Source organism: Bemisia tabaci, chromosome 9, assembly GCF_918797505.1.
Source record: "Bemisia tabaci chromosome 9, PGI_BMITA_v3".
NCBI classification, from domain to species: domain Eukaryota; kingdom Metazoa; phylum Arthropoda; class Insecta; order Hemiptera; family Aleyrodidae; genus Bemisia; species Bemisia tabaci.
Window position 1 is genome coordinate 26,316,959 of NC_092801.1, and position 24,674 is coordinate 26,341,632.

The 24,674-nt window shown below is 38.1% G+C and overlaps 1 protein-coding gene across 2 annotated transcripts in view; it reads left to right on the forward strand.

Annotated features, from left to right (window-relative positions):
• The first annotated feature begins 13,682 nt into the window (after positions 1-13,682).
• Positions 13,683-24,674, forward strand: part of LOC140225358 (Y+L amino acid transporter 2-like) — a 118,476-nt gene continuing 107,484 nt past the window's right edge. For both annotated transcript variants that reach the window (XM_072303941.1, XM_072303940.1), the window contains exons 1-2: positions 13,683-14,078; positions 23,381-23,627. In XM_072303941.1, coding sequence (XP_072160042.1) covers positions 13,809-14,078; positions 23,381-23,627 — 517 coding nt within the window. In that variant the 5' untranslated portion in view covers positions 13,683-13,808. The remainder of the gene's footprint in view (positions 14,079-23,380; positions 23,628-24,674) is intronic.

Consider the following 24,674-nt stretch of genomic DNA (forward strand, 5'->3'; position numbering starts at 1 on the left):
TAAAATAAAACAGATAAGAAATTACTAGTTTTCCTTTTTACTTAACGGATATGGTATTATTATTTATCGTCCGTGTAAATCACATTACGACCTCAATGCTGTATTCAATTTCATTTTATGCTACATTGACGTATGTGAAGAAAAAGCTCTGGTAGATCATTATTCATATTAAAAGAGATATTGATTCATACTATCCTATTGTACAGCTTTCATCCTGCTAAAAATGAGCAGAATAAAGATGGCATACGATACTGCATGGAAATCACAAATATGAATTACAATACTGATTTTATCGAAAAAAAAAAAAAAAAATTAAAAATATGCATAAACAAAAATAAAAAAACATGATGCATTATTGAGAATCAAAATGTTTTCATGGCTTGTGCCATTATTGTTCTTAGAAAAATTTCATTTTGCACGAAAATCGCATTTTAAAGCTGTAAGAAGTCGAATTTACCGTTAAGCTGTAAATTTTTTAGTTTAGGACAGTATTAAACTCATTTTCAGCAATGGGTTGGCGTCAAAAATGTGCATGCATTGAATTAAATAAATTAGAAAGAAATGAAAAGTCGTATTCCATAGGAAAATAAGTATTAATTATCAATCTTTTTTAAATTTAATATTAAGCTTAAACACTACACATTGGAATGCAAATCATGAATGAAACATCCACCACAGTAACCCTAGAAGAGACCGTTTTTTCTAACTTATAAATGTATCGTAAAACTATTTTTGTTCATTTTCGATCCCTCAATCTACATCATAGGTCCTTACCAGTAGCGAGGAGTGCGAATGCTCATTATCGATATTTCCCCATTTGATGGCAGATCAATCAATATATCACAAAACACGCCACGCCACTGCTGTTTACAATAATTCTCAAAAGCAACTTTTAACTGAATATCCTCTCTCCTCTCAAAGTTGTAGGAATCCTTACGGCCACAGAGTGTGAAACATTTGCCCTCCTTTTTTATTTTTTCATAAATCCTTTTAAATAAGGTGACCCCGTAAAATGAGCAAAGGCTTCCTGCACCGATAATCTTATCTCTCATTTGAGTACAATACAACTTTCCAAACATTATTCAGTCGTTGATGAGTGAGAAAAGCTAAGCAGTCTTTTATGTACAAACCTAAAATGTATGTACTCACGGCCATAACATTGCAGTTTAACTTTATGACGATTTTCTATGAAATAACATTTACGATGGATTTTCGGTGGGACGAAGGGTACGTTCTGATAATAAATACGAGTATAAAATGTACAAAAGGAGAGATTAAACGTAAAAAATGTCAGTTATATTAGTCTTTCAGAGTCGATTCAGTTATGTATAGGAACGTAGAGTAAAAATCGTTCTTGCCACTGGCCAAGAAAGCTAATACGTGCCCATTAACTTTGCGAGAGTGACTTTGATCGTACATCCGTATGCTTTTCACGGATAAATTGGAGAATTTGAAAAATGTATCTCTATTCTAACTGTAATTTGGACTTCAAGTCTGTCACATTTTCGACCTATCGTGAGTTTTACAGTCGCCCACAATTACTTCGTGATATTATCTAAAACCAATTCTTGAAGGTATTGAAAATTTGAGCAAAAGCTCAATTATTTTGAAATATTTTTGAAATTGTTTACTTTTTTTTGAGGCAGACTACAAAAAGTAGGGATCTTTTTTTTTGCTAGTGATAAAGCACGCTATCTATGATAGTGGACAACTTGAAAGTATTTTTTATATCCCTCCTAGGCACAAGAACGCCTGTTTAAAATTTGCTACGCAAATTAAACTTCAAAAATGTCAAAGTTGAATTTTATTCTCATCATAATGAATTTAGATACAGCTGCCATATATTTTTACCGACATGGATTTGTAACATTTCAACTTTTGCAGTCTTCATTTATGAAGAATGTCACTCTTGATCCTTACGGATGGATGATAAAGTAGTTAAAATTATAGAAAGCTCAATTCAATGTTGGTTTCAATAATATAATTATTTTCCATATATTTCATTAGTCTCATTGACTGAAAGGTTCATGTTCGTTCCTACGTCACGACTAGATCCGAAGGTGGCGGCTGTTCTTCCACACTTGATCTATTCAACTTATGCAAAGAACTAAATTACGTGATACAATTATTTAAAGTTTGAAGTAGCTCAAATTGCATACCTACCGAAGTGTAGGCAAACTTCAGTCATTTTTCCGGTTATGTACTTTACCGACAGTCAAATGGATTTAAAGTCAATTGGAGTCAAATGAATGGAAAATTAATTAATGTCGGCCGGTAAGTAAAATCAAATTGGACTCGATCTCAGCTTCAATGTGGAAAAAGAATATTATTATTTGAATTATGTTGAAACCGAAGTGTTAAGTTCATAGAATACGTAGAGTCGTATTGTGAATGGGAGAGCTGGCGCCACTTTTAAGCATTTTACCGATCCACAATTCCGTGACGCTTGAGTCACGCCGGGTCTCCATTTCGATACATATTCCATTGAATTCGATGCATGAGGACTAGGGATGACGATTTTTAATCGATTTTTCGAGGTCGATTTACAATCAGAATAGATTCTTCGAGCGGAAATCAACTTATTGAAAAAAAATCGAAATCGACGTTCATGTGAGTATAGGTAATACGTTACCTCCTTAAAAGATTACCCTAATATTTCTAATGCAAAAGGTAAATTTCCTAATCCCGGTGGACGAGTCGCCTTCTAATACAAGCGTATGCAACATCAATGACATCTCTTGCCCGCATTATTTGTTACTTGCTGGCATCTGACAAGCACCTACAACATGTCACCTCTAACTTCTTTAAGTGGACCAATGGCCTGTGGCTGCCGCGCTCATCTCGTCTGTAGCTTTTAATTTCATCAATTCGCAAATCCACGTAGTTTGCGACAGGCCCATTGATACTCTGAAAATCCTTCTTTTAAATGAAGGATTAAAATTTAATGGGTTAATATAGGAATCTTTTCGTTGGTTAAGTTGGTTCGTTGGTAACTGCTGGTGGGATATTCTTCAGGATTTGTCAGAATAACTTTTTCCATTGGAAAATTTAATTCATACTTTTTGACCGAGCTTGCATTTCTAAAATATGTTCTTCCGAGCAATAACACCCGGTTCTCGTGAGCGTTACAAAATATACAAAGTAGTAAAACGAAACCTGGCAACCAGTTTCAGTGCAAGTGCAAGACGTAAGACATTTTCTCGCATAAAAAATAAATATAAAAATAAAATTCTACCATCACTTATGTATGCTTCAAGCCTTCTTTTATCATACGGCGCTATAAAACACATCATTTTGAGCGTTGTGTGTTTGAACACATAGTTTGGAGGGAAGCGCCTCCCTGGTAAAAATTGGCAGTAGAATGTGTGTTCCAAAATATTATAGACCTAAAGCCGGCTGTAAGATTTCCAATAGCTTCTGTAGCCGGCTGTACAATTTCTTATAGCCTTTTATAGCCGATGTCGACTAAGCAACAGCCAGACGATAAAGTTTATGCTAAACGTTACTAATTACGGATAACCGCTCTCTTTTTATGCCGTAGTATCTTGATTTATTTTGCGAGGAAAGCTCCGTACTTTTGAAGGATGCCTGTCATTCTCAATACGTTGGAGCGCCTTCAATTTCTTATGATATTGTGCAATACCTCCGGTGTGAAATAGTTGCTTCAGACGCCGTGGCACGCTGCGGCGCGGCGGGCGGGCAGAGAGCGCGAAACGCGCATTGGCGCCTACAAATCTAACAGGGATACTTCACGCATTGCGCAATGCGTGAAGTATCCCTGTTAGGTTTGTAGGCGCCAGTGCGTCGCAGCTCCGCTTTGTGTTAGGCTCTAATATTTAATCTCGCGGAGTCAGCGTTTTTCAACTCATAATTTTGATATGTTTGCACACTCTGTGTGGACAATTCTCATTTTAATTGATGAAAAAAAAAAATGTTGTTTTGTAAATATTAAGGCAGTTCCGTATCAAACTTAATGATTTCCAAAGCCACGAATTTCTACACAATTTCTTATAGCCTTTTATAGCTAATGGCGATAAAGTGCAAAGCCCGGCGATAGGAAATATAGCCCGACTGTATACTTTTTTATAGCTCCGTACAGCCCGGCTATATGATTTGCTCCGCTTTCTAAAGCCAGCTATATGATTTTCAATAGCCCTCTTTAGTCGGCTATAAGAACTCCTATGGTATTTTGAAACGCAGCTCCTATCGCCAATTTTTACCAGGGCTGTTATGATGTCATTCTATAGTTCTCTTCGCGCTGAATTCATCATACTCGTTTACTTGATAAGATCCTCACATCAAAATTTTCGTCTTGCATTTTAATAAAAAATAAGGTAATAATTTACTCCAAGCGTTTTTGATATATTTGACAATAGAGAGTTCAATCAAATTAAGTAAGGGTTAGAAAACTATAAGTCATAGTTTTTCTATCTAAACTCTGTACTTACCGAAAATTAGTTTCGAACGCAATTAAACACAGCACTCACAACGAACTTTCAAGCAAAATGTCTCCGGGATACTTCTTTTGATCAACACTGCCGTCTTAAGGAGGAACGCCATATAAGCATTCGAGAGTTGCCGAATTTCTCGTGATAAAACTTGTATTTTTGACAACGTGCATGTATATTTTTCCTTGACATTTTCTTATATTCACGATTAAGTTGCGTGCAAAATGGTCTGAGAATATTGCAAATTAATATTCAAAATTTTCCCTGTAAATTAGGTTTTAATCGGAGGAAACTTAGCATCGTCTGAGAGTCTATACAACGTTCCTCCTTAGCACGGCAAAACAGCAGTGACAACGATACCATTATTTTGATACCACTTTTACGACACTCGGGAACGCATGTAGGATACTCTGTCAATTGAAGGCGAAATATATACATCAATTTCATAAGGAGGCACGAGACGAGACTAGAGCATGACTGGAGAGATTTTTGAGCATCGAAAATTGATCTGAACGTCGCTGCCCTTGAGAGAGGAGCATATTATGCGTAATTTATCTCGGCATTTAATCTACATCAGACAACATCATTAACTCGAGTTTGGCATTTTGTCCCTGACGGTGGGACACTCCCCCACTCTCCCTGTTATAAATTTCAAATTAACCCACTGACCCTCCCTGTCTCGCCTCTTAGATGTCTTGATTTTGATGAGCCACGACTAATCTGGACTAATCTCATCACACACCATCAGCGTTTAACCATTCTCTCGTGACATCATCAGCTGCTTTGACAAGCACAGTTCAAGCAAAGTTTAATTGCGACTTTTTAGTCCTAAATTTCAAAAGCACTTTCGCTTGGTAAGCATTTAATTCTGACTTATATTCTAACTCTTCTTTTTGAGAAAGTACTGCACTGGAGGTGCGGCAATACCAGCAAATTGATACTGCGCGGTTTCATTCGTTCACTTGAATGCTAAACTGCTTTGACGCCTATTCAGACTGCAAGATGTCCTACTTGATACGATACCGATTACTTACAATGTATTCAAATAAAGGGAAAAATTGTCGTCAACTCTCAGAAGTAGTCACAGTTATGCGAGCAGGACGGGCAACAAAATAAAGATCAAAGAATCGATCGAAGCTAATATAAAATTTTGCGTGAAATAAAATTTAAAATTCGGAAGAATTTCAATCTCTTATCTGAATTCTCGTGGGTAAATGGGCGAGTAGCCACTGAGGGAGATAATTTTGATACCTAGAGTCCACGTCAGATAAATTCACTCAATTTTTAGTGTCGCCGAAGATCACCTGTCTTCAGTTTCACATTGATACAGCGAATACAAGAATCAAGATGTCAGATCGTCTGTCGCACTCTATAAGTGCGTGAAATTATTTGGTATTGACTCTACAAGAGGATATGCTTAATTAGTAAGGCACTGAAAAATTTATACGCGAATTTATACATAGATAAAAAAGTAAGATAATTTTCCGGAGGTTTGCAACACTGTTTAGTCGCGTCGATTGGCATTTTGCATTCCGCAAAAATGCGGTTACTCCATCGCTCCTCCTTTGTGTACTACGCAGTCGCGTCACTTGCGAAAGCGGGAAAACTGCAGGTTTTATCACCGTGAAGCGCCACCATAGCAGTGTTGCCACTGAAATAAAATAAAATTTAAAAATTCAATAATGGAGACATTTCTGTAAACGTCCGGAGATTAGTTGTAATTTGAGAAAGTTCCTCGGCAAAAATAAGGAACATGATCTATTTAGTTTTAAAAACTTTTTCACTTGGAAGAATACAATTTTTTATAATTTATCATTTATTTTTATAATTTTTTTATGAGTATGTGCCAAGGATGCCAAGGATGCCAGATGATCGGTTGCCTAGGCAGGTTCTAGCTTGGATTTTTCATGGCAGAAAACGTAGAGGACGCCTTACCAAATTGTGGATTGATATAAAATAAGGCAGGAAATGAGGAGTTGTGATTGGCTGGAAGAGCTATGGCAGAATCGCTATCAGTGGCGGTTGGGGGTCGCAGAGCGCACAAAAGCGCTGTGAGCATGACATGTTAGTTAGAATACACATTTTTGCGGAGAAATGGTTTATAGGGTCGAGTACATCTTTTGTTTTAGTTTTCCGATTTTTATATTTTAATTTTCTTTTTGAGAAGATAGGCAAGAATTTCGTTAGTTTAAAAAGTGCCAAACTTGAATACTTAAGAGCTTTCATTTTTCACCATTAAAGGAGGCGAAAGTTTAATTTTTTGGCTGCGAGGTATTATAAGAGCATAATAGCATGCACCAAAAATGTTTTCCATTCGCCAAAAAATTTCAACCGAATTTAAGATTTCTTTCTGTTTTCTAAATCCCCCCCCCCCCATTCACTCTCTCTTTTCAAAAAAGGACAATTTTCAAAACCAACGGTATTTTGTAACAATGTTAGAGTGGCAAAGACTGAAGTTGAAGCTTGAATATTTTAGCTGAACGAAGAGTCAAGACTCAAGCCAGACTTCATCGATTTTGTTTTCGATACAAATCGTTCTCCGGTACACTCATGGGCGTCAGATAGAAATGTCAATCCATAATGAATATAAATGGTGCAAGTTTAAGTAAAGGAGCCAAACGCATCGATACAATTTTAGATACCCCGACCTGTATGCGGCAAGCAAAAATATAAAATAATATCGTTGCTGGATCAGGGTCGGCGGTATCACGGCTCAACTGATGTGTAAACGTTTATTGTGTTTTCGTGAAAGCAAAGGTTAATTTACGATGATTTATTATGGCAATCATTCGATTAAAGAAGACTTTACAGGCATTGAAAAAGTACATTTCTTTGATAGCCAACATCCCTCAGATGAAAACAAAAATGTGACCTTCATGACAGCGCCTTGATCCTTGATGCAACTATTCGTGTTCCATGGAAGTACGTGTTGCATATGTAAACATTGAAGGCGCGCTATTCTTCTTCTATGAATAGATGCGTTGGTACGATGGTAATACTGACAGCTGACAGAATGCAAATGTTCGTGCTCAAAAGATGTGCGTATGTGCGTGTTGAACAATGTGAAAATGAAGGCGCTATCGCCTTCATAACTTTTTGGCCTACCAGCGATGGTGATTTGGCACCTGGATATTACGACTATTATTGACAGCACCTGCAAAATTCAATAGAATGTATTTTGCTACTATAAAAGAGCAGAAGTTCGTTTTCAGTAACACTGAAGTATACTTTTCCTGGTAAAACTGACCCAAAACTGTAACTCCATTTTTTTAAAATTCCGTTGTCTCGTTTTCAAGCTCTTAAATGTTTGTCGAGAGTAGATTTTTGAAAATTTTGGATATGTTTTAATGGTTATTCGCACCTAACATCGATAGAGCAACTATAAATAATCAATTTCTCTGGAAAAAACCAATACAGCAAAATCGATTGCCCTCAGAAATTGAATAAATAGGGGAAAATGTAACATTTCAATTTAAACTCCGCATATTCCTTGGTTTGTCATGTTTACATTTCTAAGGAACACCCAGAGTTTTACCAAAAAATTTATCAGCTCTGATCAATCTCTGCAGTGAACCTCATTTTTTTAAGAAACAATTTAACTCGAATTCTTCTTTTTCCTTGAGCGGGGTCGCAAACAGTGTCTGAGATCCGATGCTAACAATTTCAATCTGGCGTCTAAAATCTCATTTAAAAAATGTCAAATCTGACAACGCCGTAGAATAATTATTTATTTCATAAATTCCATTGAACCCCGACAACGGTTCCTTTTTCCCCGTCCACTTTTTTGCACATATTTCCTTTCGCTCTTACAAATAATTCGAGCGATTCGTAACATTATGACTAACTCCTGTCACAATATGAGGTCAGCTATCGTAACTCGAACGATAACTAGCCTGTCTCAGGTTGATCGGGAGGCACGCTGCCGGCTTAAGGAGAAACATCTTATGAACATTCGGACGTTGACAATTTCACCGGATAAAATATCTATTTGAGAGAAAAATTATCGATATTTTCCCTCGAAATTTTCATTTAAATATCAAATTGAGAAGAAAATTCTTCAGAAATTTCAAAGGAGAAATTCATCGAAACTCACAGAAAATGTGCATTTTACCGCCATAATACGGCAACTTCCACATGTTCATACGGCGTTTTTCCTTACCGTGGTCGTGGGGGTTCGCGGAATTTCCTTAAAACTGCGTCTTCGGTTGAACGCGAGATTATCACCTCGCTGGACATGAGCAATAATTCCCAGGAATGAGTAGTGCCCGCAGGGCAGTTTTTATGAATACAAATCAGCAAGTGTGCTCGTGATGACACCATAGGCCGATACAATTTGCGACGTAACGTCCACATACAGGGTCTTCAGAAAGTCCGGCGCCTCCCAGAAGTAACTTATAAACGGTTTCACTATGAGTCAAATGAAGTTTTGAGAGTATGCCTTGCTCAGTAGTGCTTGCTTTTGAGCCCATTTTTAATTGCGTTACGTTTTTTCTTCAAAAATTGTCAATTATTTTGGAACATTTTGAATTTCAAATTTATTTATTTTCTCGCTTTATTTATGATTATTATTTATTTTTACTCATCTTTCTTCTTGCGATGCAATAATTAATGAAGGCTCCCGTTTAAATTATTAAGTTAGGGTTTGCTCAGCAGAGCACACTGGAAAAAAGTTTGGTTACACCTACCGTAGTGTCCGTTTGGTTTGCAAACCCAAAAATTCGGTAAAGCGAATCTATAATTATTCGGTAAATAACCAAACTATTCGGTAAGCAGTAAGCACATACCGAATAGTTCAGTAATTACTCACCGAACACTTCGATTTGCATTACCGAATCTCGGTTCAGCAAACCGAATTTTCGGTTATATAAACCAAAGCTTTCCGTGTCCCATATGGAATAAACTGTACGGGTAACCAATTACTTTTGGCGCGTATACGTAGTATACCGCCTTTGCGATCGTTTCGAACCCTGCTCGATACAATAACCGAGTCCCTTAGTTCCTTACCGAAAAGTGACTACCGCGAACTTCTGAGATTTTCCAAAGCGTGTAAAAAGTTTATTTATCCATCAATAATTATGATTTTAAAGTTGTTTCTCATTCTGGGGCTCATTAGTTTATGTGCAGTGAATACCAAGAGTCTACGTTACTTGGTTTTTTCAAAAAAAGCCTAAGAATGCGACGCGCTGATTTAAATTATGCATATATAAGCAGAATCAAGCGAATTGATTCGAGGATGGCTGAGCAGGTCGGCACTCTCGAAATGAGAATTTAACTCCTCCGTTTTGTTCAAAACGTTGCTTTGACAGATCTGTAACCTCGGTTATAATTTCCAAAAGTTGGTACCCGTGCTCTGATAGTGCAATCTGTGTAAGTGCAATCTGTGATGAGCCTCGAGACTCAATAGACCATTAGCTAAACGTGGCTCATACAGGAATCCACTTACCCCTCTCTTTCCCACGCTCCTGCTCACTGCGTCGGCGTCTCGACGAACAATAGCTTATGACGGTTGCCAAGCGATGCCGGGATCCTCAGCTCCTCGCAAAATTACTTACGCTTCATTAACCATTTCACCGTCACGCTAGGATTCGTCCAATTTTCAAAAAAAATTGTTTCGCGAGTTTTTAGCAATTTTTTCCTTACTCTCCGTTAAAAACGAATTAAAAGAGGTCTCATTCATAAAAATCGTCCAAATAGAAGAGAAGTTACAGTATTCGAAATCCGAAGAAATCAACAAAACTTCTCCAAACAAAAAATAAAATGAAGGGGGGGGGGGAATGTATAAATTACAATTTAATATGATTGACCTCAGAATGTGACAAGCAATTCAATTATAAAAAAGAGAAAAAATGAGTGAAATTACAAAAAATTAGCCTCTTGCAAGGGGCTTCCTTGTATGAGTTTTGACCTGAAGACAAGTAAATCCCATTATATTATTAAAACGAAATTGACTCCATAGTTTAATGCCTTAGTTTCTTGAATACGATTATTTTAAGCACTCGATTTATATCAGCAATTTTACCCATGAGGTGATTTCCTGAGAGCTGATAATATCACGAATTTCTCATAGAGCCCTTCAAAAATGGCTTGCTTTTTGGGCAGCCGATTCGGCCATCAAACCGGGGTTTAAATGGAAGCTGATAATAACACAAAGCTCTGAGAACAATTTTAAGATGAGTATAGGAACGGTTTGTACATTACGAGGAGAGGCGGGCATTCTGTTCAGCATATCGATACATAAGTATTTTCACACGTAGAATTCAATTTTCACGTCAGGGAGTCGACATATTTTGATTTTTTCGATTTTATACGGAAAATTTATGGTTTTTCGGGATTGAAATTACTTACAATTGTTTCATGAAAAATGAATGCACCCAAAATGACTATAGCATTTTGACTTTCACATACCTACGTGCACTCACTAAATTGATTGGTAAATTCAAAGAGTGGGTACATCGACCTGGTATATCAAGTTTCTGCGATTTTTTACGGCAAATCGGTAGATTTTCGGGATGTGGATTGCATACTTTCAATTCATGAATGAATAAAGCATGGACATGGTTGAGCTTCTTTGCATGAAAAGACGTTTAAAATAACAAAATCAAGACATATTTAATACAATTGCATTTATATCGAGTCAATTTCTTTTCAATAATATAACGGGATTTATAATACCGGTGATTTGGGTATTTTAACCCCAAAATACCTTTAAATCGACTTTATCTTCTAGGAATTCGACAGAATTTTTCCTTTCTTCGCTTAAATTTTTCCGTAGCACTTTTCCTCAAGAATCTGATAAGATTTTGCTTGAGGCGGATCAAAAAACTTAAATTTGTTCGAATAGCTTTCTAGATTCACAATACACGGTCTCGTCAAGGTGCGTCGTTGACCTTGCAGTGTTGGATCGTGAATTCTCCTGTTGTGCTGCTTGCCTTTTTTGAAATCTCTGTAAATGAAAACTAAAGGGGTTGATATGTGCGAGTTAATGACGCGCCTTATCAACACATTGTGTTGGAGTTCACTGCTTGTTTTTTTTTTTTTTTTTTTTAGTGAGGGGGTCACCTCAAAATTTTGAGTATACCCAAAGGTCGGTACTTCAGACTAAAACCCTCTTAAATCATCATTTGGCTCTTGGCGAATAATTGTTCGAAGGTTATTTGGGGGAGGCGGACTTCCTAAAAACCCTGTAGCACCGTTGAGGTATATCATCAGAGAGTATATGCTTGGTCACGTAAAAGAGTTTTGATAAAATCTTGATGTAGTGACCGGGAATTCTGACTTCAACTGTCAAGCTGCAGAGCAGTCACATCCACACTGAAACTTATTCGATAGAGCCATCGAGCGAATGAATTTTCGAGTTAAAATTAATCATTTTGAAGCTGGTTGTGAGGCAATTCTATACAAGAGGCCTTGCAAGAAGAATGGAAGATAAAAATTACAAAAGTCTTTCGGGTGGCTTCGAATAGATTGGATGTTTGTCCTTACTCATTGTTCTAGATGTGATGCTACTAAACTATGTGTTCAATCGGAAAATTCACTCAGTGGGTGGGCCTCATCAAAAAGGGTGTAAAAAAAACTTAAATAGCAATGGAGTTTATTGGAGCTTTTGATGGTTTTAAGAGTATACTACCCGTCTCCAGAAAAGTCGGGGCGCTCCCTAATTTTTTATGCGTCTCTATCTAACGTATAGCTCCACTTTTATACGACTGCACTTAAGTCTTTTTTCAACATTCGCTATGTAGGTACACATAATTGGTTTGCCTTCCCTGCTGAAAATGATGAGTAGGCTTACTCGTGCTTTACCAACGACGGCTCGTAAGAATTGTAACAATAAATCACTCTGGATCATTTGAATTCATTGATTGGCTGCCCTTTTGGGCCATACTATCCATAGAGTCGTGATGTAATTGTGAGAGCTGGCGCCAATTTTAAGCATTTTCCAGGTCTCAAATTCTGAGACTCCTGTGTCACGTCGGGTCACTTTTTCGATACATAATCGAATACTTTCGGTACACGGGGACCCGGAAATCCGATGTAAACAAAGAGGATAGGAATTATTACGTTTACTACGTCGCCAATTCGGATTGAAAATGTATAAAAAAGTGACGTATGCTCGGCGCACACCGGGCTTGGAACTCGTCGACCAGAACAAGGCGCCAGCTTTCCTGTTTACATTACGACACCATGTACTCTATTATTTTGACCCATAGAACACACTGCCGTGCTAAGGAAAAGCGCCGTATGAACATTCGAGAGTTGCCACATTTCCTTCGATACAGTGCTTATTTTTGAGAAAATCTATGAATAATTTTCCTTGAAATTTTCAGGTGCTTCAGGTGAAATTGCGTACAAAATAATCTAAAAAACCGAAAGGAAAATATTCATAAAACCAGGAAATTCATGTTTTATCAAAGGAAATTTTGCAAAGCCTGAAGGTTCATACGGCGTTTTTCCTTACTGCCGCGCTAAGGAAGCACGCCGTATGAGCCTTCAGACGTTGCCAAATTTTCTTCGATAAAAACCCAATTCACAGGGAAAATTGTGAATATTATTTTCCAAAATTTTCAGACCATTTTGTACGCAACTTACTCTAATACATCTGAAAATTTCAAATAAAAATGCGCATAAATGTGGTCAAAAATACAATCATGTCTCCCCGAGGGAAGTTGGGCAACTCTCGAATGTTCATACGGCGTTCTTTCTTAGCACGGCAGCACACTCCTGCAGTCTAGCCGTTTAACCCTGGATCACCCTGTATAGGTACTCCAGCTTTGTCCACTGAAAAAAAATTCTCGGCGTTTTTATCAAGGTCCGTTGGTACCTTTACCATCTCACTTTTTTTACCAATTTTTGGTAATTTTACCAAGACAGACTGGTAAACTTACCTAATAACCGGTATTTTTACCGTTTTTTTTCAGGTAAGAATACCACTTTTATTGGTAATCAATTCCCGGTAACTTTGCCATTTTTTCTCGGTAATTCTACCACAGTCGATAAAAAATATTGGCGTTTTTACCAAGGTCCTGTAAAATTACCGAGAAAGTTCAATAATTTTACCGAGATTTCTTGGTAAAATTAATAATTCCATAAATGGTAATTTTACCCAGAAAAAATCGGGATCAAGTAGAACCCTGGATTCTTGGTAATTTATCCTTTTCTTAGTAAAGACATCGAGATTTTTTTTCATTGTCCATCGATTTCAATAATAAGCCTGGTAAGTCACTATATTTGACCATCGCTTCTTTCTTTCTGTTTCAGCGACCCAGCCAAACCCTCGCACTCGACCATGAAACACAAGTAGGACCCTCGAAGCCCTCGAAAACCTAACCTCTCGTTCCCTCCGCGCCGCACACCCGCCCGACGATGTCCCAAACGCCGGAGCCTCCGCCGGAGAAGGTGCCGCTGCGGGCGACGATGGAGGACATCGACTTGGGCTCGGACACGGAGACCGACAAGAAGGACGACTCGGAGGTCAAGCTCGAGGCGAAGATGTCCCTCCTCAACGGGATCACCGTCATCGTCGGGAGCATCATCGGCTCCGGGATCTTCGTCTCGCCGTCCGGGGTGCTCAGGACCACGGGCTCCGTCAACATGGCGCTCATCGTTTGGACTATATCCGGTGTCTTCTCCATGGTGAGTTGCGTTTACAACTTACAACTTATAACTGTTCACACTGGGGGGAAAAAAATTCGGTCATGTGAACCGAACGTCCGGTGTTCAAAATCATCCCGAATATTTGGTTTGTCAAACTGAACTTTCGATTTCTGAAACCGAACTTTCAGTTTGTCAAACCGATCTCTCAGTTTTTCAAGTTTGTCAGTTTTCACTTTACCGAACGTCCGGCGTTCAAAATCATCCCGAATATTTGGTTTGTCAAACTGAACTTCGTCTGAAGGTACCTGGAGTGAAAAACACCAAATTTGAAAAAATGGCCTCAGACATATATAAAGCTTAAAATACAGGGAACCCAAGATTTGACAAAGTTCTTTCCTCAAAAGAACCAAGACCCATACGTTTTTGCTCGAAATGTCCTCAAAAGATTATTTTTGTTTTAAAAATGCAGGTAATGTTTCGAGCTTTTGCGTGATTCCCACACAGACGATGGGACATTTGACTAAAAAGATATTTTTTTCACAAAAAACTCGTTTCCAGATTTTTTGAACGTGTCGCTTTTAACAACGGCTGATTTTAATATATGCACAAATTTTAAGCCAAAATCACTGCGCTCTCGAAGAAATTCAGGGGAGAGATCTTATGCGATTAATGGAACATTATTTATTTTGACTTGAATATAAATTAAAAACGCAGAGATGTTGCCGAGGATAGTTAGGCACTAACCACCGCTCAATGCCTTTAAAATAATGCAAACTGCGAAGTTCTAATGTCTGCAAAACTGGAGGTATGCATCAGCATTGAAGGCGCTACTGAGGCTAGTCGACAGTTTTGAGCTCCTTCGACATGAATGGCCATATCTGTAGTAGACTGGTGGCATCGCCACGTAAATTTTCATGGATTGCATTGAAAGGTAGTGCCCTATTGAGAGCCCAGTGGGCAGACTTTCTTCATCCAGTATCATTCTCAAACCTTTTATAGATCGTATTTGATAGTGGTTCGATGTATCGTTCGGTTCAAAACAATAGAAAATTACCTCAAACAAAAATTTTAGGATTCAAGTAAGAAAACCTGAATCACTTTTCATTGCCATTTTATACTCATAAAAATAAAAAATCCATCACAAGAAACCCGTTCCCTCAGACTACTCCATTGACTTTGTAGGCTATGTTTACATCTTTAACCAGTCGACATCGATACAATCTCGCCTGTTCGATGTATCGAATACGATCCATAGTTTGTCACGTGCGTGAGTCACAGGATTATACGCTTTAATACTGTACGCATAAATTCAGCGCTAAGCCTCAATTCCAAGCTTTGATAAAATAAAATGCATTTTTGTAATTTATTTATGTACTCCCCGAGCCTTTGACAAAGCATCTCCGTAAACGTGGGCACAAAGGGCGTATCCGTGCTTTTTTCCTCGCCTTGCCTTTTTTTCCCGTCCGCAGACAGTTCCGATAGATGGAAGAACACAAATTTAAGCCATAATCAATCAATATCAAGTTAACTCTTCCTCTGTCCGGACTGTCCACAAGTCGCACAATGGATCGAGTCAGTAGGAGAGATCGGAAAAAATTTGGAAACTCTAAAAGCTTATTACGTCGTTTATACGAAATTTTGAGATTCTAAAAGTGGTTTCCTTGGTTTTCTCGTGAAATATTCTTCTTAAAGCACCCATTGAAATTTAAAATGTGACGAAATAATCATCAAAATTTGCAGTTTTAGAAAAAAATGTATGTCCGACCACTCTAAGTGACTTGATCCACTGTGAGCCGTAGGTTTTAGACTCGAGTTTAAAAATAAATACGTTATCGATGAATAATGCGCCCATAAGCGAATCATGTAACCTTGTAAAGGTGTACTTTTTGAAACGTTTTATTTTTGTGTCAATTTCTCGCGAATTCAATTAAAAAGTTTCACGGTTGAGGAGGTTGATTGACATTCCGCTACTGACATCCTGAGCTAAACGCGTCTGAAGTTTTAACAATTCGGTACCCACCCCGTGGCACTATGTATATTAGACTTAAAGTCCGGCGTTCCCCTCACGAAAGAACGTAACTAAATTTTAATGTTGCCAAATTTTTCTTCAAAAGTAGTATTATTACTAGAAGAATCTTGAGAATTTCTAACTGAAATTTTCGTCGATTTTCCCCCTAATTTCGTGCAAAAATTGAGTTTTTGTCAACGAAAATTTTTTGGGTACACTCTTGAAAAAAACTGAAGTTTTTGAGCCAATTTTGCAACCTTAAAATGAAGTACCTTTCTCTTGCGTGGGGACGAATCGTGCTTCAAAGTTGAAAATTGGTTTCTAATGTTCAAATCAGATTAGTGTCTATCAAGCAAATACTATGCAAATTTCTTAAAATCCTTTCTTTGTTAAAATGACGGTGGATAGGTCGGTTGTTTTATGAATAAAATCGGGCTCTGATCCTCAAGTCTGGAGGGTCTTAAAAGCAACCAATCCAAATGCCGAAAATTTCAACATTCGATTTCAACGGAGATGTCTCCTGTTTTAATAAATAAAACAAATTATTATCATACGCCGTGCAAAAACGCCGCATGGACCTTCATATGTTGCCACAGTTCTTCCAACAGAATGTTTATTTTTGCGAGAAAATTTACGAAAGAGCAGAATTCATTAAATATTTTTAAAGCTTCTTTTCGAATCTTCACATCTCAAGAGCCTAGAGAACAAATTAAAACATAAGATAATCGTGGTTAATATTGTGAAAGAAAATAGCAGAGAACGTATTCACATTCGTCCTGAAATGAATGTTCTGATTTTTTTAAAAAATGTAATTTTTGCAATTTTGCATTGTAAAGAACCAAAAAAATGCCGATCTCATCACAAGCGGACGGTCCTCGAGTTTTGGACTCAGCTGTCGTTCAAATCGAGATTTTCACATCAGCTTGGAAAATGAAAGAATTCCCAGATAAACACATTACGCAATCAAAATTGAAAACAAATTCACGAGCAATGCTTTGCTTTTGCGTATCAACAACGCGAAAATAATTTGTAAAACGTAAAAATAAAAAGCGAAGAATTTTCCGAAAAAAATTGTTTGCGAATGCAATTTTAACTCGGCAGTTTGACCCCTTGACCATGCAACGACTGCATCGCCGTAAACTTAAGACGTAAATTCGAGCAACCGAAAAATTGCTTTCGTTTGAAAATTTTGAAATTTTGAACACATGTTTGCAATTTTTCTTTGTTAGCACTTTAGTGGACGTAATGCGAAATTCCCAGGGTGAAGCTCTCTGAGAATATTCATGATCATAAATGAAAAAGAAAATTACGACGTGCGGCTATTTAGAAACACTAAATTTTTTTTTACATTCATATATTGAGGCATATTTTGCCGAAAATTCTAATTGCAATTTCCAACCTGAATCGACAAAAATTGTTTCCTTTTAACATTTTCTTCCGGGCATTGGCGAGCCTTTCCTCGTGAATGATCGCTTAATGAGTTCTTTGGAGAGGCATTTCATCAGACAGGGACATTTTAGACGTACACTGAAAAAAAAATTTCGGTGTTTTTACAAAGAAAAGGGTAAAATTACCAAGAATTCAGGGTTTTATTTGATCCCAGTTTTTTCTTGGTAAAATTACCATTTATGGAATTGGTAATTTTACCGAGAAATCTCGGTAAAATAATTGAACTTTCTCGGTAATTTTACTGGACCTTGGTAAAAACGCCAATATTTTTTTATCGACTTTGGTAGAATTACCGAGATTAAATGGCAAAGTTACCGGGAATTGATTACCAATAAAAGTGGTATTCTTACCTGACAAAACAGTAAAATTACCGGTTTTTAGGTAAGCTTACCAGTCTGTCTTAGTAAAATTACCGATAGTTAGTAAAAACGCCGAGAATTTTTTTTCAGTGTAGATATGAAATCACTAACATGTAATTGGTCAATTGGTTGCGGAGGCACTAATTTTTTCACTTGACGGAAACAAACACGCGAGAGTCAATCAGGAATACATATTATTCACACTCGACTAAAATACCAATAGTGTTTGACTTGCCTTTAATTGAGCTTTATCTATTCAATAACTAGCTGTTGACTGAATTACCGAATAATTTAGAGTTATAGCCTGTGTAATCTAATTAGTAATTACGGTCAGCCAGGGGAGCTTCAGTTTTCGCTAACGTCTATCCAGATTATTTCGGCAGTAAGTCAACTGACGCTGCCACGTTGGCGTGGATCTTCAAAAAAAGATTCACGATTTCATCCTTGTCATAACCGATTTGGATAATCGGATATCATGAAGTGGCATAACTATCCCCACCCACGTGGGCATTTTTAGAGAGGAAATATTTCAAAAAACTGTTCCACTGATTTAGAAACCACAGCAGAGTGCATATCGACGGCGTATAAGTCCGCAATCACAGAGCTCGTTTGCGATATCTGAAAATCTCCGCCTCCGTGTTATTTTCTTAAAGGCCCTGGTAAAAATTGGCAGTAGAATGGGTGTTCCAAAATACTATAGACCTAAAGCCGGCTGTAAGATTTCCAATAGCTTCTGTAGCCGGCTGTACAATTGCTTATAGCCTTTTATAGCCGATAGCGATTAAGCAACAGCTAGACGATAATGTTTATGCTAAACGTTACTTATTACGGATACTAGGACTTAGTTAGTTTTTGGACTACCGCTCTCTTTTTGTGCCGTAGTATCTTGATTTATTTTGCGAGGAAAGTTCCGTACTTTTGAAGGATGCTTGTCATTCTTAATATGTTGGAGCGCCTTCAATTTCTTATGATACTCCTCTGGTGTGAAATAGTTGCTTCAGACGCCGTGGCACGCTGTGGCGCGGTAGGAGGGCAGAGAGTGCGAAACGCGCATTGGCGCCTACAAACCTAACAGGGATACTTCACGCATTGCGCAATGCGTGTAGTATCCCTGTTAGGTTTGTAGGCACCAGTGCGTCGCCGCTCCGCTTTGTGTTAGGCTCTAATATTTAATCTCGCGGAGTCAGCGTTTTTCAGCTTCTGATTTTGAAATGTTTGCTCACTCTGTATGGACTATTCTCATTTTAATTGATGAAAAAAAAAATATGTTTTAAAGGAAAATATAATGTGTGTTTTGTAAATATTAAGGTAGTTCCGTATCAAACTTAATGATTTCCAAAGCACACGAATTTCTACACAATTTCTTATAGCCTCTTATAGCCAACGGCGATAAAGTGTAAAGCCCGGCGATAGGAACTATAGCCCGATTGTATACTTTTTTATAGCTTCGAATAACCCGGCTACATGATTTGCTCCGCTTTCTACAGTCAGCCACATGATTTTCAATTGGCATCTTTTATCGGCTATAAGAGCTCCTGTGGTATATTGAAACGCAGCTCCTATTGCCAATTTTTACCAGGGGGAGAACAAAATGACATCATTCCTATAAGTTTTTGCAGAATTTTTTTGCACAGAGAGGAAAAGTCACGGCAGTTTTACAGAATTGCCGTCTAGTAGTTTTCCGTTAAAAAACAAAGTACTTATGACTGAAAGTCCGCGACGTCGCAAACCGAGTTACACCGTCGATGGGGGATTTCTAAAATACACGAATTCTGGATCTTCGCATTAAAAAAAAGAGGACTAAGTTGAGGGATAGTACATTATCCAGGCAACGCATTCTAAAACAAGGAAAGTTTAAATTGTCAAGTTTTGGCGGTAAATCTCTCTCACTTTCTTCTGGAAGACGTCTCAGCTTTTCCCGCCTTTCCCCCCTGAATCCAATTTGAAAATTAACTTCAAAAATGCCTCACGCGGAAAAAACTACCTTGTTAGGTACTAAGATAAAGGTCTTAGCCGTATTTGGTCCACAAAACGTCCTTTTCATGCACACCAGACTGTCTTGTTAGGAGGACCAGAAGAGTCTCGTTTCAGTGATAATGCGTCTTTTCGATGGTGAAACTGCAGACATTTTTATCTCGGTTTTCGGCGTTTCAGACTTTCTGTCGTACTTCATTTTCTACTCGGAAAACTACTCAACGTCAATTTTTGAAAATTTCAGTGATTTTTTTCTCCTCATAAAGAATATTCGTAGAAGCTTTGAAAGCTAATGTTTTCGAAAATATGGAACAAAAAAGTTCAAGAGTGGTTTCATTATTTTTTCCCTTAAACTTTCTTTCAAATACACTTCTTGAAATTGAATTTGTGACGTAATGAACATCAAAATTTAAAATTTTAGCGAAAAATTTCATGTCCGACCTCTATTATTAGGTCGTTCCACTTTGCGACCCAGTGGCAAAAATTTGATCATGTAACCGCAATTTACTGCAATCTGTGCTATTCGTATAAATCGAGTATGATATCCATTTTTTTTTTTTTTTTTTTTTTTTTTTTTTGTGGATGAATCACTTCGATGCAGGAGCATTCGGTAGTAAGGGGCAAAAAAAAATGTAGGTAGTTTCATCAAGCATCAAACAGTAGTCTGAAAACGTCACTCTGTCGTGATTAACTTTACAGGTCTCTTGATCGAGCGCGGTTCAGAGAGGGTGAGATTTATTACGTCGCACAGTGGATTGAGTCAATAGGAGAAGTCGGACATGAAATTTTTGACTAATACTGCAAATTTTGATGTTAAATTTGTCATATTTTAAATTTTAAGGGATGCATCTAGAAGAATATTTCAAGAGACCAATAGTGCCAATTTTAAAATCTTAAATTTTTGTATAAATGAACCTATGAGCTTTTAAAGTTTCCAAGTTTTGTCCGATCTCTCCCATTGACTCGATCCACTGAGGGGCGTTTAAACACGAACACCTGGTCGTAAACAAGGCTATTAAAGAAAATCACTTGTCCCAGGGACTTCAAGACACCAAATATCTTCTGTTTCTTTGTCCCTTCCGTAAAACAGCTCGAAGATTCGGAAGAGAAGGCGATCCTATACAGCTAAATTATTATTTACATGTTGTTAAAGGCATGATGTGAGCTTCTATTCTCTCTCCCTCTCCTCCAGACCCCTAAAAATTACTCGTTTCCGTAAAAAGCATGGTATCGAAATTGTTCGTGTTAAATGGAGAATCGATAGAGACAAATTGCCGCTTAAGTCGAAATTTTCTTCGGTCCCTACACAATTCGACTTTGCGAGCTTTCACTGTATCTGCCTATGCACCTGACACTTCGATGCCTCATTTGACTATGTGCCTGCGACAGATATATTTCCTGTGGTCTATTTCCACAAATTCCAAACATTCCGATGGCATTTTTGACTGCAGATTAAGACAAATTACCGCTTAAGTCGATTTTTTTTTTTTGGTCCCTACACAATTCGACTTAGCGAGCTTTCACTGTATTTACCTAGTCATTTGACTAGCTTCCTGATTTTACCATTTGCCTCAGGGCCGAATTCAGCTACTTGCCGCCCATGGGCCGCCTGTATTTTTCCGCTCCCTTCTCATATGTTTTGAAACATCAATAGACCGTATTCGACAGTAGTTCGATTTATCGTTTGGTTCAAAACAATAGAACATAGCCAAAAACAAAAATGTTAGGATTTAATTTGGAAAAACTGAAAATGAGAAAATCCCTAAAAATTTCACTTTTAAATACCATGTGGTACTCGAGAGAATAAAAATTCGATCAAAAAAGACCCGTTACTTCAGATTTCTAAATTGACTTTTGAGGCTGTGGTTACATATTGAACCAATCAATATCAATAAAATCTTACCTGTGTGATCTGTCGAATACGATCTATAAAATCCATCAAGTGAACGTACCGGTGGGGGAGGGATGTATGAGATGCGTTTACTCGTGTTAAGCACATTTTTTGTGAAAGCCCTGTCAACACTAACCTTTCAGTTCCGCAAATCCATCCCTGTTTGGACAAGGCCTTCCGTTTATAAAAAACGAACGAAAAAATTATGAAAGAACAAACATAAATGTGGTTAACTTCCAGCCAAACCAAATATTTTAACTTCCAGCGCCGCCGCGCCGCGTCGACCGCAATGTGTTGGCGCAATGCGTGAAGTATTCATGCAGTTTCGTAGGCGCTATGCGTTTCAAGCCGACTGCTGCTAACCGCAGTGTGTTTGACGCAATGCGTGAAGTATTCATGCAGTCTTGGAGGCGCTGTGCGTTTCATGCCGACCGCCGAACCGCTCCGTTTCAGGGTCAAATTGCGTTTTGGTTTCTCTCTTAACTGGACTAATTGGATTGCATTTTGCAAAAAGGAACCGAAGCATTGCAATGATGCTAAGATTGTGCAACTTCATCCGTTGCAATAAAATTACTGAAACGATGAAAAAGTATGAAATTGACATGATTTGTGTCTTAAACTTATAGTTGTTAGCGAGTAAAATAGGAACTGTTAATGGATAATCAGGTTTTTCTTCTTAGGTAAAAGGAGATGTACAATTTTAGCAACATTGCAATGCTCCTGGTTCCTTTTTGCAAAATGCAATCCAATTAAAGGTGTTGTCTCTTGTATCACTGAAAGACGACAAAATTAAAAATTACTGTACTTTTACTCTCAGGAGATGAGAGATTTTGTCGCCTTTTCTCGTTTGTAATTTATTTTCTGATGAATCCGATTTTTATCTCCCTACTTTTGATACCCACATTCAAAGAGATTGCTAAATTTGCCGCCCCCTATATTTTGCCGCCAAGGGCCGCGGCCCATGTGGCCACCCCCTTAAGGGGAGCCAGACACTTGGAAATAGAAAAAAAATGTTGTTTTTTTTTTTTTTTTTATTTTCTGGCTAATCTTAATCTCCTACTCCTCACGTTTAATTTCAGACCAAGTTTTACTTGATCTGATGAGTAGTTTTGAAGTTACGCATGTTTTAGTGAGGGAGGGTTTACTAAATACACTACTAATTACACTGGAACTGATTTTGCTGTTTTTTTTTAAATTCCTCATTCCCCGAAAACTATATTTTCCAGCACTCGTGTACCTTTTTCTCAGGATCTACCGAACCGATTTTCAAAAACTTTGTTTTGTTCTAATCCTTGCACTCTCCTGCACATTTTAACACGAGCTTCTCCAAAAATTCGAGCAGGATTTTTTTTAATTTGATTTCAAATGCCCAAATTCTATGATTTCTAACAAAGAAATTTCAAAAATTCACCAAAATTTCAAATTTTTAAATTTGAAAAAAAGCCCGCATTTAAATGTTCGGGAGGGTTCAAAGTTCAAAACAAAAAAAAGAGAAGTAATTTTTGTTCAGTAGATCCTGAGAAAAAGGTACAAACTTTAACATTGGGAAGATAGGGTGTCTGGCTCCCCTTAATCCGGCCCTGATTTGCCTGCGACAGATGCGTTTCCTGCCATCTATTTCTACAAATGTTTGACATTGCGATGACATGTTTGACCGCAGGTTGGCGCCTACTGCTACGCGGAGCTGGGGTGCATGATCTCCAAGTCGGGGGCGGACTACGCGTACATCATGGAGACGTTCGGGCCTTTCCTGGCGTTCATCCGGCTCTGGATCGAGTGCATGATCGTCCGCCCCTGCTCCCAGGCCATCGTCGCCCTCACCTTCAGCATCTACGTCCTCAAGCCCTTCTTCGTCGACTGCGACCCGCCCGATCTATCCGTCAGGCTCCTCGCCGTCTGCTGCATAAGTGAGTACAAATCAACATATCATTTTCGTGCATAGGGTGGTCCAAGGATAAACACCAAAGAGAAAACGAATCAGTGAGTTCGAAAACACAGCAACTCGGATTTCTTTTCGATTTTCACTTTTTTACGGTGGCTTTTTAAGCGTGCCAGTAGGGCTCGCTTTTTGAAATCACTCGGATGTACCATAGTACAGCACACCGATCAACCAATGCTATTCAACGGGCCGTCCAAATATTTTTTTCCTCGGACCTGTTTTCTTGTCTTTGAACCATTATACTGTCAAGCCCTGATGGTCTCTTACCAAAAAACCGAATGAACTGCTAATTGGGAACCCTTGAGAACATTTTCCTGTCAAAACCGTATTATTTCATTTGACAAAAACCTCATAGAAGCTTTCTTACGCTCGGAGGACTCAACTCTAGAACCTTCTTTCCCGCCAAAACTGTTTAGCCAATGAGCGTCTTGCACTGCAAGTGCAATCTGTGATGAGCCTCGTGACTCTTTATACCATGTACTAACCGTGGCCCCTGGAGAAATCCACTCAAACCACTGCAGTTATCTCCCGATATAGCTTTGGGTGTCAGGTTTCGAGCATGGCAATAAAAGACGGCGAGGAGAGGGTCGCCTCGTCGAACCTATTATCTTCCACGCCCGATTAACCATTCACCGTGACGCCAGGATCCACCAAATTTTCACAAAAATTGTTTTCCGTCTATTTAGCGAGTTTTTCCTTACTTTCCGTTAAAGTACAAATAAAAAGAGACCTCATTTGTAAAAATCGGCCGAATAGGAGAGAAGTTACAGTTCGAAATCCAAAGAGATTAACTCAACGCGATTTCGATGCACGGCAGTTCGCCCAAATCACGGTCGTGCGAAATGCCGCATATCAGCTTAAAATCAAGATAATTGGACGGAATCTATAAAATCAATTTACATTCAACGTTCATGAATCAATATTTTCTCCCAAATTTAGCAAAAAGTACCAATTGATGCAAATAACAAAGACGTGAAAATAGTAGGTATGTGTCCAACATTTTAGTTATTCGGCA